The sequence below is a fragment of the Myotis nattereri genome (genome assembly GCF_964212035.1).
Source record: "Myotis nattereri genome assembly, chromosome: 6".
Classification (NCBI taxonomy): domain Eukaryota; kingdom Metazoa; phylum Chordata; class Mammalia; order Chiroptera; family Vespertilionidae; genus Myotis; species Myotis nattereri.
This window is the reverse complement of record NC_138081.1, coordinates 22,270,074-22,286,560: the sequence shown is the minus strand read 5'-3', so window position 1 is coordinate 22,286,560 and position 16,487 is coordinate 22,270,074. Positions and strand designations below refer to the sequence as shown.

General features: G+C 38.8%; 1 protein-coding gene across 1 annotated transcript in view; it reads left to right on the top strand.

Moving 5' to 3' along the window:
* PKHD1 (PKHD1 ciliary IPT domain containing fibrocystin/polyductin) overlaps window positions 1-9,961 on the top strand; it is a gene marked incomplete at its 5' end in the record, with an annotated part of 392,126 nt that extends 382,165 nt beyond the window's left edge. The window contains one exon of the mRNA XM_081094978.1: window positions 9,320-9,961. Coding sequence (XP_080951104.1) covers window positions 9,320-9,774 — 455 coding nt within the window. The 3' untranslated portion in view covers window positions 9,775-9,961. The remainder of the gene's footprint in view (window positions 1-9,319) is intronic.
* Between the last annotated feature and the right edge of the window lie 6,526 nt (window positions 9,962-16,487).

The following is a 16,487-nucleotide window of genomic DNA, read 5'->3' as shown; positions in this document are numbered from 1 at the left end:
TGGATCTGAGGAGTTGTAAACTGGATCGTCCCCCTCTGACCACTGGGTACACTGGCTCTTGGATCTAAGGAGGTGCTAATTTAGCCTCTGCCTGAGGTTACACAGCAGGAGCTACGAAGAGAACTGCAGATTCCCCTTCCTTTTTTGGAGTTTGGAGGTACCCTGATGAGGCCCAGCTGTGAAGCAGTGCAAGCTGCTGTGGGGCCTTGGGCCTTCTCTTGGAAGTTCTGGGTCTGTCTGGCCCAGCTGCAGTTAGGTAATTTTCAGGTTGCAAAGGGCGGGGCATTCATATGCAAAAGCCTCTGCTGCAGCCTGGGTGGGGCAGGGTCTCAGGGAATCAAAGGGCGGAGCAAGCCGCTATTACGGATTCTCAGCCCTGCCCTAAGGGGCCCCGCGTCTCAGTGTCCGGGTAATTGCTGCAAGCACCTCTGAGGGAAAGCCGACCTCAATTTCCGAGTTCTGCCCGCTGCCAGACAGTCCAGTTTCTCCCCGTATGAGTCCTGGGTCCCCAGAGACTTCCCGGAACCGGAGTTCAGAGCAGTCGGGAGCTTGTGACTCCCTCCCGATTCAAAAAGACAGCCACGTCCTCAGGTGCCAGCCCCTTTCTGTGCGCGCGAGCCTCCGTACCTCTGCACTTTACTTCCACAGCTCCTCTGGCTCTCAGCGTGCTTTTCTTTCCTTCTAGTTGTAGAATTTCCACTCAGCCAGCCTTCCTGTAGTTCTGGATGGTGTCCATTTTGTCTTTATGTTGTTTTTTTTGAAGTTGTTGTGGGAGGCAGCAATTTCCCGGTGTTTATCTATGCCGCCATCTTAGTTTCTCTCTGTCAATTTTTATAACACTTTCCTCGTGTTCACTTAACATCTTTTATATGCAATGTAATTATCTGTGTTCATTTTGTCCAGATCCTATCCTATAAATTCTGTATCTTTTCTAATCCCCAAAGCACTTTTACCATAGGATGTTACAATATAGACCATTGATGACTACTGTTAAGCGAATGATGAAGATAGAGATGAAATTCCAGCAGTTCTTTGAACTGTTGGGGAAAAAAAAGAAAACCTTTTATTTTCTAAAAGAAATATAAAAAGTTTATTCAGGTTCACAAAATTAATATTAGCATAGTGATTGCACATATTTTGCATCCTAACAATAGGCAAACCGTGACTTCCTGCTTCCAGATGATGCTTTCTGCTGACTGCCTTAGTTTCATGCCCCAGCTTTCTTGCCACCACTTTTGCCTTTGTCTTTGCAGGAAGATGCTGCTGCATACCTCAGGGCTGTCTTCTCCAAATCACACACTGATCTTTGGCCACTGGTCCTTTATAAAATATATATATGTATTATTTTTTATATAAATATATATGTGTGTGAAATCAATGGGAATGGAAAACAAATATAAGAATGGCACCATCAACTTCAGAGATTCATCTCTACCCTTTTGGAGTCCTGTTGACTATACATGGTGTGTTTTGTGAATGTAAAATATAAAGGACTGACTATCAGGGTCCTTTTAAAGTACAAAGCTATGAAAACAACAGGGAGTGGGAGGAGAGGGAAGGGTTCAAGATGTCTGGAGTCAGGGAAAAACAGAACATCTCAGGACTAGAAATTGTCATAAGTTCCCAGAAAGTAAAATTATAGTTGGGAATTATTAGTAAATAGCATGTCCATGTTATATAATAAAAACGTAAACATCTCCTAATTTAAAAACATGACTAAAATCTAGCACTTAATTCCTTAAGAAAACTGTTTTAAAGCAACCAGGAATAAGAGCCTGCCTGCTAACTAAGATGGAGAGTTCCAATGCTATTTACAACCAAGATTCAATACCATTAGAAGAATATTAGAATTCCTCCTTAAATGAGGACAAACACATGATTCACTCTTACCATAATAATATAACATGTATGATGGGATGCTAAAATATGCAGTCGGATTGTACAGCAAAGTCAAGAGACAATGTTGGATAAAACACATGCTGATTTGCAGATGATATAATTATTTAATATTAACTTAAAAGACTTAGTAATTAACTGCTATACATTATAAATAACTTGAGTAACTTATTCAAGTACTAGAGGCCTGATGCATGAAATTTGTGCAAGAGTAGGCCTTCTTCCCCCTTTGACACCCGCGACCCCAGCTTCCCTCAGGCCCAGAAGGACTTTCGGAATGATGTCCAGTCTAATTAGCATATTACCCTTTTATTATTATAGATAATGCCAATCTATGCTAAATAACATTGTGTAAGTCATTCAAATACAGTTAGAAAACATAATAAAATACATAATAGTGACCAAATAATATGCTGTCTTAGAAAACAAAAACACTTAACAAGAGATATATTAGACTTATTAAAAAATAAACTATATTATATTGAATAACTTAAAGAAGACTAGAATTCAAAGGGAATTATAGCATGTTTCTAATTAAATTGACTAATATTACAAAAACCTCAATTATTCCTAAGTTAACTTTGTTTTATCACAGTTTCAGTTATTTTATACAGAGTAGAACAACATAAGATGAATCTAAATTCTTCAGAAAATATAAAACAATGACACAAAGTTATTTTTTTAATAAGAAATGGATTTTATGGCAATGGGAAAAGGGTAGCTCAACTAGAGATCATATTTATGTTACTATTCTTAAGACAATGTGATACTGACACAAGGAAATATGAGGACCTTAGCGGAAATAACCTCAATTAGATATAGATATAAATATTAGATACAGAAATGTAATAAAAGATCAAGGAGATAAAAATAAAGGAAAACAGAAGCATTAGTCTATATATGGAGCTAGGAAATTTGACTATTTAAGACATGTAGCAATCTAAATTTATGCTTCAAAAAATATACCAAAGTAAACTCTAGATGGATTAATGAGTTAAATTAGGTTTATTAAAACATTACATTGCTAGAGTATTATAAAAACAATAAAATAGAGACCACTTATGATATAATGTGAGACCAAAGGTATTCTTTCATTCTTTCTCTTTTTAAAATGTTCATACCTTCCTGAGTTGTCATGCACTGCTTATTAAAAAAATAAATGATAGCCCTAACCGGTTTTGCTCAATGGATAGAGCATCAGCCTTTGGACTGAAGGGTCCCAGGATTGGTTCCAGTCAAGGGCATGTACCTTGGTTGTGGGCACATCCCCAGTAGGGGGTGTGCAGGAGGCAACTGATCAATGTTTCTAACTTTCTATCCCTCTCCCTTCCTCTCTGTAAAAAATCAATAAAACATATTAAAAAAAATAAATGATAATTTTTTCACTTGATCAAATAACCTGGAAAACATAAGAAATAGTATTCTATTGATTAATTAATATTTGTCAATTAATAAATTAGAATGAATACTTTAATATTATTTGTTAACCATTGCATAGACCTTCTTCAATATGTGGGTGGGCTGTTGCCATTACTGTCAAATGAGAAACCAAGTTGTAGTACATTTTTTTTATAATCTTCATCCAGGGATATGCTTTCATTGATTTCTAGAAAGAGAGGAAGAGGGAGAGGGAGAGGGAGAGGGAGAGGGAGAGGGAGAGGGAGAGGGAGAGAGAGAGAGAGAGTTTTCTACAAAAGAAACATTCATTAGTTGCCTCCTCTACACACCCCCAACCAGGGATCAAACCTGCCGCCTTTTACATTCTTTATGTTGGTTGATCAGCAGTTCATCTCTCTGCTTTAGATTGTTCTAAAATTCCAAGGTTCAGGTGATTGTACTGGGCTTGTGTACTGAATCCAGGTCGTCCAACACTGAGTACGGCACAGGGGGATTGGGCTGGGAAAAGACGCACAGTGGGCGTGGGGTAGGGACTGAGGGGACAGCCATTGTTAATGATTCCATTGCAAAGGAAGCCAGTAACCAGTACCCACACCAATTACACAACACAGGCACAGCGTATGTTTGTTGCCCAAGAGAGTTTTAGAAGACAGAAAGAAGAGGGTGAGGATAGCTGACGGTGGGTAAACATAGATGGACCTCCAAATCACCAAGTCCTTCTGTTCATGGAGACGGGATATATGTTCCCACGTTTTATGCCATTTTCCCAAAACTTGAGCAAAACCATGGGACTCTAAGAGGCATAGAGGGCAATTTGAAACTTCATCTTTCCATTTTAATGGGAACTCGTCAAGGCGGAGGTGGAAAGGAGGCATACCAATTCATATGTTTTGATACTCAATATTCTTCCTTCCCTAAAACCCAAACATTCTGCTGAATGAATGCCTTAGGACACATATCTGCTATAAATTCATTTTTTATCTAATTTGTCTGAGATCTAAGCTTCCTATGGAGGTCCGAGATCAAAGGATCTGATTCCTTCTGATGTTAGTGCTGACATATAATGTGTGCTGACTTAGTTCTGTCTATAACCTCACAGTGGGAGGCGGCCCGCCTCCCTGGGCACCTTTACTCAGTGCACTTTCATTTCGGCTAGGGAGTCTGTCAGGTACGTTGCTGATTGGGGCTGCCATGTAAATAATTCATGGGAGATTTTTAAATGTTTTGGGGCTTGCAAAGGCAAGCTATGCTTGTGTTAGTCTTTCCTTAAAGGATGCAGACTTGAAGAACAGGGGGTAACAGATTTCCAATGACGAGCTCTCAAAAACAGGATAACATCTTCGATGGGTTGAAAATAGGTGACTTGCTGTTTGATGCCCCTTATATAAAATGGTATTGGTTTTTTACCAAGGAATAAAAATGCTAAGTCTTTTTTTCCCCCTTTTTAAGTATGTTTCTATGTGACAATTTAACATTCTTGTTCTTTGTTTATTTGCTGATCTCGATAAACTATGTCTTTCCTCCTGGTGGGAGCAGTACTTATGGAAATGACACTGAGATCAGTACCTGGTATAGAACTGAGCATGATAGGGAGACAAGATTGATGGCACAAAAAGTTCCTTCCCTGAAGGAACTCAGCATTCAAAGAGGAAGACAAAACTGCCATAAAAGGGAAATCGATCAATAATAGAAGCAGTTGTACAAGTCAAAGGAAAAACTCTAGTCAACAAGTATTGAGGCGTAAATCAGTGTAGTCTGACCTAGTCAAGGAACAGTCTGGAAGGAGTTGAGATCCCATAGGGAAACTAGTATAACCTGGCAGTTCCCATAGATCTAAGAGAATAATCCATAGTTAGGTGGTCATGGCAGATACTTGCTAGGCAAATGTCTGTGGAAAAAGAAGAGAGGAAATATGGGTAATGTGGGTTTAGCAGAATATTAGTTGATGCATCATGGAAACAATATAAACAACATGATACTCTCATTTTATTGCTGTATATCAAAGTGTATCACATATATTTGTATTATTACTATTACTTCTCTCTTTCTCACCTCCATTCCCATTCATTGTTAGATTAAATTGAATAGAAAATTAGTACACTTTTTGTCCTAATAATGTATTACATAGTATAATATAGGCATGATTACTGTCTTCTAACATGAACCAAGGTCGGTCTCAGTAAACTGAATGAGAAGCATAATACACAGGTTAAAAATTATCATTTACATAGTATACAAAACTGTGGTTAACGAATTTGCGGATGAGTTGTGAGAAAAGCAAGGTTGAGAAATGTCAGTATTGGTATTGCCACTTACCCTTTTGGGGATTTAGGACAGTTCTCAAACTTTTTTCACTGTAAGGTACATAAGGAATAACATTCACATGTATGCCAAACTGCCATGCATATACTCAACCAAACAGTCTTCTTAAGTCCTCATTGCTATCTCTAACTTCACAAAATATTGAGGAGTGCTTAGATTAGAACATAGACTCTGGAGCTAACAATCTTCAATTCTGTGGAATAAATAACATCCGTCACTACTTTGTACATGGCCTTGGAAAGTTACTTAATCTTTCTGCACCTCAGTGGACTTCCTTCTAAAACAGATATAATAATAGTACTTATTTCAGAGGGTTGTTATAAGGATTAACATATATATATATATATATATATATATATATATATATTCAACATGTGATAATTGCTACAATCGCCGTGTGTTACTTTATTATTAGCTTTTCTCTACAAAAAAAAAAAAAACAACCATGTGGGAATATGAATGTTAACATATTCATTAACATAGAATACTTTTGAATTTCCTTTATTATGTTAAAAAATCTGTAATTGAATAAAACTTTTAAAAATTAAACTATAATACCTTATTGGTTTTTTTAAAAATATGTTTTTATTGATTTTTGAGAGGGGAAGGGAAAGGAAGGGAGAGAGAGAAACATCAATGAGAAATATGAATCAGCTGCCTCCTGCACCCCCTTTACTGGGCATCAGGCCCAAAACCAGGAATCAAACCCATGACCTCTTGGTGCATAGGTTGACACTCAACCACTGAGCAACAGTAGCCAGGCAATACCTTATTGTTTATAACAAATAAATTGACATATCCCTCAACACTCAATGTAATATAAAAATAAAAAACTCATGAGTGGGGAGATGAATTAAAGAAGGCAGAGAGTTTTAAAAGATAGGATAAAACATTTGAGAACTAGGGTGTTGTTTTTTTTTTAATCCTCACCCAAGGATATGTTTAATGACCTGGGGGTTGGGGGAGGGAGAGAGAGAGAGAGAGAGAGAGAGAGAGAGAGAGAGAGAGAGAGAGAGAGATATTGGTTGCCTTCCATATGCTTCCTGACTAGGGATTGAACCCACAACCTGGGCATGTGCCCTGACTGGGAGTCAAACCTTTTTGGTGTATGGGACAATGTTCCAACCAACTGAGCCACCTGGCCAGGGCAGAACTAGGGTGTGTTTTAAGTTAATTCTTACAAGTGGGAAATGAGGTAATTATGGGAAAGAATGAAAACATTTGGGTTTAGAGCAGGATGCAGCCAGAGACTAAAGCACTACATAAATATAAAATACTTTAAAGGAAATACATTTGGATACTCAGCTGGAAGGAGTTTCAACCCTTTAATTACATGATTGATTCTCCTAGCAACCAGCCCCCATCCAGTCCCTATCCTATGTGGGGTCCAAAAATCACCTTATTGTTTTATTTTTAAAGAGTTTTAAAAATTTATTTTTAGAGAGGGAGGAAGAGAGAGGGAGAGATAGAAACACATTGATGTGAGAGCAAAACATGGATCTGCTTCCTCCTGCTCACCCCCTACTGGGGATCAAGCATGCAAACAGGACATGTCCCCTGACCGGGAATGGAACCAGCAACGTTTTGGTACATGGGATCCTCCCAACCAATTGAGCCACACTGGCCAGGGCCAAAAGTCACCTTTTTAACATAACAGGCATTTTTACTGCTTTTATCACTTAGGGAATTCCAAGGGTTTTAAGAGCCAGAAAGGAAGATTTTATTATAAATCAATATCACAGGTAGCTTTGAGGATAAAATGAATGAATGCATAGAAACCACTGAGAACAGTGCATGGCAGAGTTAAGAGCTATCTGAGCATTAGGGATTTTAATTATGATGGTTATTATTTACCCAGCTCTTAACCTTATCATCCCAGACTCTGGGCAGTGCTTTGCATGATTCATCTTTTTTTTTTTTTTTTTTACTTTGTTTGAAACTAGCCCACAGGCTATAAGCACTGTGTGGCCAGCTTCACTAATACTTTTCCTCCTTTACAACCACCAAAATCAGTGTATGATTCATCTTTTTAACCTGCTAACAATCCTATGAGGTAGCTGCTACCGTTGTTACTGTTTTACAGATGAGGAAACTGAAGCACACAGAGGGTAACTACATTTTACACATTTATTCAGTCAGTGAGGGATCAAGCAGCACATCTAACCAGGTTGGTTTGATTCCAAGCCCGTATTCTTAGTTGCTATGCTATCTAGCTTCTAGGGACCATCTTTCACATATTTTATACCTTAAAATATTGTTTTGGTAGGTTTGACTCAATTGTATCAGTAAAATTCTATATAATTCTAGTTTATCATCATTTATCATTCAAATAACATGATAGGTTAGCTAGTGGTTAACATATGACATGTTCGTGTTTTTTAAAAGCTAGCGGCATTATTGTTTCTATTATACATCCTTCAAAGAATTGGGACAGATAAGGACAAAAACACCCAGGTCACCTGTTTATCGCAATCAATATCAATGTTGTACTCTTTTGAGTTGAATATTAAATCTGTTGAATAGGAAAATAAAACGCAAATAAAATGTCAAAGGAAAAAAAACAACAATTAAAATAATGACTGTTAAACTAAAATACAGGCCCTGGCTGGGTAGCTCAGTTGGTTTAGTGTCATCCAGATATGCCAAGATTGTGGGTTCCAGGTCAGGGCACATGCAAGAAGCAAATAATGTATGCATGAATGAGTAGAAAAAAAAATCAGTCTCTCTCTTCTCCTCCCCTTTCTCAAAATCAATAACTAAAAATAAAATGAAATACATGTTAGCAAATTGTTAAATATCACCTGAGGGTAATATAAAATTATACAACTGAAGCCCAGAGAGGCTAAGTGACAAGATAGAAGACAAAGAGCCAGGTAGCTAGGGAAGGGGAGCTTGAACCCTAATTTTTTTACTCCAGTCCTGTACTCATTTATACTGTTACACAGTCATGTATATACACATTCATATGGATACATGTTTATATATATGTTATCTCTACATATGTTTATACACATCTATATATCTAAAAGCCTAAGTGACCGTCCCACTGGTAGCTATGACGTGCACTGACCACCAGGGGGCAGCTGCTCAGAGGAGGGAGCCCTATTCTGGGGTGCATCACCCCAGAAGTGCCCTCTCGCAATCAGGGACCCCTTGGGGGATTTTGGAGAGCTGGTTTCAGCCCGATCCCCCCAGGCCAGACTGAGGGACCCCACTCATGCACAAATCCATGCACTGGGCCTCTAGTGTTTCTACTATAAAATCAAAGATATTAAAATGATAAATTTGGCATGAAAAACAAAGTATTAGATAAGACTGTTTTTAGAACTTATATTTCTCAATACAAGTACTAGTTAACCCATTTGGTAAGGCCAGAATGTAGTCTAGTTTTCATATTTATGCTGCCCTACTTATAATGAAAAATCCTTAATGACCCATTAACCTCACAAAAGTGTTTCTCTGGGAAGAATTTATTATCTAATTTATTAATTAGATAATTAATATTTATTATAAATTGGGAATGGGATACAGGGTTTCTTTTTATGAAAAAATATATATCCAAAATTATTTGGAAATCTATATGCTGATAAAATTCCATCTTTAATTATATGGCAATGTCTTTCCAGGAACACTAAGTGTGCAACATGTGTAATCAAGTAATTGGGAACTAAATTTATTTCTTCTCCTACTTCTTTTTTCACAGATATGAGGATGAAGGTCATGCTGGGCAAGCTGAACCAACTCCCCCACCAGTCAGTAAACGGGGTGTCCAGAAGGAAGGTTAGCCGCCGTGCCATCCGAGACGAGGGTGGTGGCCGAGAAGCGGCCGCAGTATCTGCTCCCAGTACGACCACTGTCACATCCCCTGGGCACACCGGTGCTCCAGGCTCTCCTGCTCAGCAGATGTGCATGCAGGAGGCTGGAAACTGGAAAGAGGCCCAAGAGCAGTTGCTGAGATACCAGCTGGCAGGTCAAGATCAGCTGCTGCTGCTCTGTCCAGACCTCAGACACGGGAGGCAGCAGATGCAGGAACAGAGCCGGCTGGCCAAGGAGGGTGGCAGCTCAGGGCGTTCCCAAGAGAAGAAAGCATCCTGTGGTGCCAGCGAGGCGCTCTGCCTTCACCCAGTCCCTCCAGAAGGTACTCGGGAACAGCTGTGATCCAGGGGCAGCGTGGGCCTTTGGGCTGAAAGTCGGAATGTTCAACGTATTTCTTGAAAATGAACAGGGGAGAGGAGGCCTGACTTATATAAACACTAAGAAGGAAGAACATGGACTCTAAAATCTTTTTTTTTCAACTTTGAAATGGGAGATAGTCATATAAATGCTTGAAGATTGAAATAATGCTAGATATGTCTTTTGTATTTATTATGGATCTTAGTCCAATGTCAGTCAAATAATAGGTTCCCAAGTATTTGTTAATATTGTACTTGTTAATTGAAGCCTGATTTTGCCATCTTAATAATGGTATAACACTTACATATACCAGTAGGGGTTGTTATTAAGCTTCCTTTAGGAGGACCACCCCCAATTCTTTGAGCTTCTCTTATTAAGGGGTCATGAGAAGATCTGGTCTGCTACGATTATTTCTGCAGTGTTACAATAAGATTATTTTTGTCTTATAGGAACATTTGAATGGTAAGAGATCTATCAGAACTTACCTTTTAACTAGAACACAACTTCCTGGGTTTTTCCAAGCTGATTTCACTTTATGCTTAAATGCAATCATTATGGGGAGCTCACAATAGAGCAAACATATCAAGTTTGCACCTCATGAGTATTGATACATGAAAATTGATATTCTCATGGGATTTGCTGAGATTTTTTAATTAAATATAAACATATAAGAAAAGCAAGTTTGGGAAAATAAATTGTTTATAGGTCAAAGTTATTTCTAGATAGTTCTTTGTAGCAGTAACTGGGTTACTGGGTAAAATTACAAGTGGAATTAAAAAACAAAACAAAACAAACAAACAAAAAAACCCTGTGTATTGGGAGACCAGGATAACTAAGTGGCCAAATGGATTATCAGTTAACTCATTTATCAGAGAACTGCTTTGGCAGAAAAGTACTTCATAGAGCTGTCTGATGGGGTGGGGAAGAGATTACATGTGCAGCCTTTCTGTGCTATGCTAGAGGCTCTAATGGTGACCAGAGTAGAGGGTCAACTGGTATTAAGCTGGGTGAGGATGCCAATGGCAATGTCACCTAATTCATACATTTCCACAGGGCCCATCAGTGTTCATACTAAAGGGTACTTTAGGGAGCGTGACTGTGTCATTGGCTCTGGATCCAGAAGGCCCTGTGCTCTGAAGGAGTAAAGCAAAGACAGCAGAGGGGAACAGGATTTCCAGAAAGAACTTCCTCTCACCTTTTCCCTAAGTACAAAACCAGGATTTTCCCACTTCCAGAAGGTTAAAGGGCTGTCCTGTGTTTGAATTAGAACAGAGGAAGGAGACAGACTTTTCTATGGCAGAATTTTAAATAAGGATGCCCTGGAATTAGCCCCATAGAAAATACTGGCAAAAAGTCATCATCACAGGGCGTCAATGGGAAATATGTGTCACCTTGCCATGAGTTGGCAGAGCTTTCTCGGCCTCTTTGTCCATTCTTTTGGTGTCTTGTGACATCTCAAACTTTCAAGCTGCCCCTAAAGGAGATAGGCAGCCTTCTCCGTAGCACAGTGTTGAATACAGAGGGAGGAACAATTAGATGTACTTTAAGAGATCTTAATCCAGATTCGCCGTGTTTAAGGAGGGCATGGATGGGCAATATGTCCTACAGACATTAACTGTGGAGGCACAAAATAGCTGCCTGAAGGGTAAATCCCTTTGCAGATGTATGTTTTTTGGGCACTAACAGTATCTAAAAAATATAACAACAGAAACAATAACATGAATGGCTTAGGTGGACTATGCCTTCTCTAGTTAAATTCATCCCTGCTATCACCTGTTCTTTATCTCATTTTTGTAGCTTCCTAGTCTGAGTAATTTTGTTTGCAATCTTTAGTCCTCAAAGAGCTGTGATCTTTTTGTACAAAAACATTTTAGAAGGTAAGGCTTTTGAGGATTAGACAATGGTAGCAGTCTTAGCACTACCTACTGAGGTCTGTCTACACATTCTCCCTTTCACTCTGGTGACTTCTTTCACCATCTCAAATTCCAGCCTAGATTTCTTTCCTGAGCTCTGTGCCATGTACTTAGCTGCCACTGAGAACTATCCGCTCAGCTGCCCGCAGCCACTATGCCTTGACATGGCCTCACAGCCCCCTCCTCCTCATGCTTTCCCTAACGCAATACACCATGTCCCTGCACTCAGACCAGACATCTAGAAATGAACCATGATTCCATGTTCTATCTTACCCTTCCCAAAGGGTCAGCTACCAGCTCTGTTATTTGTATTCCTTCTTTACTCTTCTCCCATTTTTTACTATTGTCTTATCTATCCTCCCTGTGCCAAAAGACTCACCTTTCTGGAAGGCAAGTTTGATTCTATCCTTCTGTTTAGGAATAATTATAATTAGCCTATTAATTCTACCCCCAGCAAACCCCAGGATCCCTGTGGTCAGAATGGATTCTTTGGCTCTGAACAACAGCCACAAACATCCAGAGTAACTTGCAGGATTCTCGAACGGGGCATGGAATTTCAGAGTCTGGCCAGAATTGCCCAAACCATAGTTAAGCCCATCCTCTTTTTCCTTCTCAAAAAATGAGAGAATTGTGTAAATGCTGGAAACAAATAGAACAGCTCATAATTCATTCATGTCTGGAAATGAGCTGATTAGATAAAGCATAACTATAGGTTGGCCAATACTAAACTTATTAAGACCATTAATATGGGTAACACAGCAAGTATTTTAAAGCAGTGACAACCCTTTATTCAAATAAATAATTGAAAAATATCTTGTTCCTGTGTTATTCCAAAGAATCTATTTCTGCCTCCCATTTCTGATTTTCTATATATGGTGAACTCCTTTCCCCCAAGATTCTGAATAAACTAAAATTCTAGATAGTTTAAAAGAATTGTAAATGTTTATGGGTATTAAAGTTGAGAGAAGAATGAAGGAAATTAGGGTAGTTTCCACCATCTCTTGGGTTTTGGGGATTGTGTTCAGGGAAAGTACCAGACTGTGACCGAACTTCATATCTCAGGGTAAGAGACTGAGCCAATCTGACCAGGGTTGTGTCCTGCAGCAAACTTGCCCATATTATTGCCCAGTGAGGCTACTAAATACCAAAAGGCCTTTAGCTCCCTCAGGACCCAGTCCTTTCCATTATTACCTAGTTGAACCACTCCCTTCTGTCTTGCTGTCTGACTCCCAAAGTATAAAATTACTATACATTGAATTGTATGCAAACTCTATGCAAAAATGAGTATGGGGAAATTGAATGTAAATTACATGAAAATATTCAATCAAGGTTCTATAAAATTGTATATGTCAATAACAGTAAAGGATTTTAATTAATTCTGTCTTTAAAACTCATGCATTTATTCCATATTTTGTTTCTGGAATTCATAATGTATCAGTGTCAACTTTGAAAGAGCTATAAGCAAAAGGAATTATACTACTGAGCATAGAAGAGTTGATTTCAACATACACTATAGCACTGTGACTAATTACATATATATTTGAGAGACAAGTCACATTTCCAGAATGTAATTTGTTAAAAAATAAAACGTTTCTATAAAGTTGAATGAGATTTAAGTGGTAAAATACAGACTTGCCTGTTTACAAATATTCTTCTGGCTTTGTTATTTATAGTCCTCAATAAAGACCAGGATTTCTTTGCTTGGAACAATTCAAGAAAAAGTAGATTCTGCCCATCAATCTGGTCTGCTTTGAGATAGAAGATTCATTTAATGTAGTTGTGGGACTTCCTGAAATCTAATTGGATTTGAAAGATTGATTCTTTGATTCTACACAGGCCCCTTCAGATCTCTTTGCAGTTTTCCACTCCCATTCCAACAAAATTGTTTGAAAGACTTTTATTCACGCATTTCATTACTTGCTGTGTGTTCATTCACTGCACCATGGACTTCCCTCTGCCTTCCAACCCTTCCACGGAACAGAGACTGCTCTTATGGCAATCACCAGGAACTTCCATTTTTCCAGTTCTCAAGAATGATTCCCTATCCTCATCTTACATGACGTCTTGGGAGCATCTAGTCCAGACTTTCTCTTCCTCTTTTTGGACCACTTTTTTCTCTAGGCTTTTGTGATTACTTCTCTCCTTAATTTCCTGTTATGTCACTGGATACACCTTCCAAATAAGTGGTAAAGAAGCATATTTTAGCTTCTCACCCCAAATCCTGTGAGACCCTAAGAAAAAGATCCAGTTGAGCCTTCAAAGTCTTTGACCTAGAGAACTGAAAGCTAATGAACAGGTGGTGTTTTGTTGTTTTTACTAATTTATTGAGTCCCTACTGACATGTAAAAAGCTGTACATAGTTAATGGATAAGTATACACCCATGAAATTATCACTACCATGGAGACAGTAAACATATCTATCATCTCCAAAAGTTTCCTCCCACCTCTTCTTCCTCCTCCTCACTATTATTATTATTAGTAGTAGTAATAGTAGTAGTGATAGTAAGAATACCTAACTAACATAAGATTGACCCTCTTAGAAAATTTTAAGTGTACAATACATTATTGTCTGTATAGGCACTATTCTATATAGTAGACTTTCAGAACTTGTAAAACTGAAACTTTGTAAACTTTTTCCATCACCTCTCCATTTTTTTCTCTCCACCTCCCCCCACACTCTCTAGCAATCACCATTCTTACTTTCTGTTTCTATGATTATGACTATTTTAGATTCCACATATAAGTGAGATCATACATAATCTGTCTATGTTTGGCTTATTTCACTTAGATAATGTTCTCCAGGTCCATCCTTATTGTTGAAAATGACAGAATTTCCTGCCTTTTTAAGATTAAATAATATTCCACTATGGGTATTGTTTTAAGTCACTGGGTTTCTGATAATTAGTTATTCAGCAATAGCAAACTAATATAGACACTATGGTTTCACACGCGCGCACACAAATGATGGTGGGGAGCTTAGTCCTCTGCTCTTGTCCTTGCGTCTGCCTTTGGGCATGTATCACTTCCAGTCCTTCAGAAGCTTAAACTCCTCATTCAATCATAGGTTCCCCTCGGCATCACAACTGCCCCCTGTGGGCAGCTGGGTCACGTCAGTTCCCAGGTGCCTTCCCAGGTTTCCCACCTGCACACTCACTCCTTCCGGTGTGGAGGCGGCCCGCTCTCAGGTGATCCAGCCACAATGGATTAAATCCTGACTGTTCTTTTTTTTCCTCTCTCCCTCTTCTGTCTTTCCATTTCCCAGTCTGTTTCCCCAGCTAGAATCTACAAAAGTTATTTGCAGCATCCCCATCAGTTCCATGAGTGACAGGAGACTAGTGTCAAGTGAGAAAATGAAATGTAAATTTTATTAAACACCCCCTCTCATCTCTGCGTATCAATCCAGATTCCAGCCGAACACAGCAAATCAAATCCCGTCTATGCCAGGCCTCGGGGCACACGGAAAATCATTTCTCCTTACTACCATTTCCTTCTAGTAAAATATTTTTCTGTTTGGTAAATGAAAATTTCAAATGCAAACCCTGTTTTAATCCCAAGGAAAAGTATATCTTCCAAATGAACATCTGAAGGAGGGAGCAGAAAAGAGAGGAGGAAAGACTCCGGGGCCAAGGAGAAGTAGAAAGGGGGCTGAGCAAACAGAATCATATTTAGCTGTGTCATGTGCCGGCCTGCCTGGTGGCTGTGCAGGGATGCATATCCACAGAATAAACGGAGACATTCTTTGAAAGCTTGGGCCATCAGGACATTTATCTACATGCTGTCCTGTCTAGAGATAATACATTTCTTAAATCTGATACACTGCCTTGAAATAGCATTAGAAATATAGATGCTTCATTCTGGGTGTGAATATGGGGACAACTACTGACTTGTATGAGGTTCTGAAAGGGGGGGGGGTGTCTATGTGCACAGAACATCTTCATTAGGGTCTTTAAAAGCATGATTAACTTAAAAATTTACAAAGCACACTTTGGCCCTAGCTCGTTTGGCTCAGTGGGTAGAGCGTTGGCCTGCACACTGAAAGGTCCTGGGTTTGATTCCTGTCAAGGGCACATGCCTGGATTGTGGGCTCCATCCCCGGTAGGGGGCATGCAGGAGGCAGCCAGTCAATGATTCCCTCTCATCATTGTGTTTCTATCTCTCCCTCTTCCTTCCTCTCCGAAATCAATAAAAATATATTTAAAGTAAATAAATAAAAAGCACATTTTTTTTACATTAAGGCAAAAATAGAACAAATTAAATTTTTAGCCAATATTGAACAGTAAAAATAACATTACTACTTAAAATATACACTACATTTTTCCATATTCCACTTAAAATATTTAAATAAAAACTGTAAATATGGCTTTATGCTTAAAAAGTATGTAATTTATTTAATCTACATTTTTTAATTTGCTCATTTTAAGTGGGCAAAACCAGTTTTGAAATGGCAGCTTGTCAGGAATCTATTTGTGTTTGGACCACCTGCCCTGATTTGTCTGAGACTGGGGAGTTGCCTGGGATTTGGAACTTCAGTGTCCAACCCAGGAAGTCCCTGAAAGTTCTAGTCAAATGAGAAGCATTAGTCACCCTAACATATTACCATTGTAAGTAATATAAAATAGCAATTCCTCATACTCCAATAATTGTCAGTATTGTAGACTTTATTTTTGGACAATGTTCTTGAGCTGAATGAACTTATAGCTATATCTGGATGTGATCTCCTTGGTTTGGTCAACTTGGCTAACAGAGATCAGGCTTCCAAAATTTGTCAGGGCACAACCCAAGTAT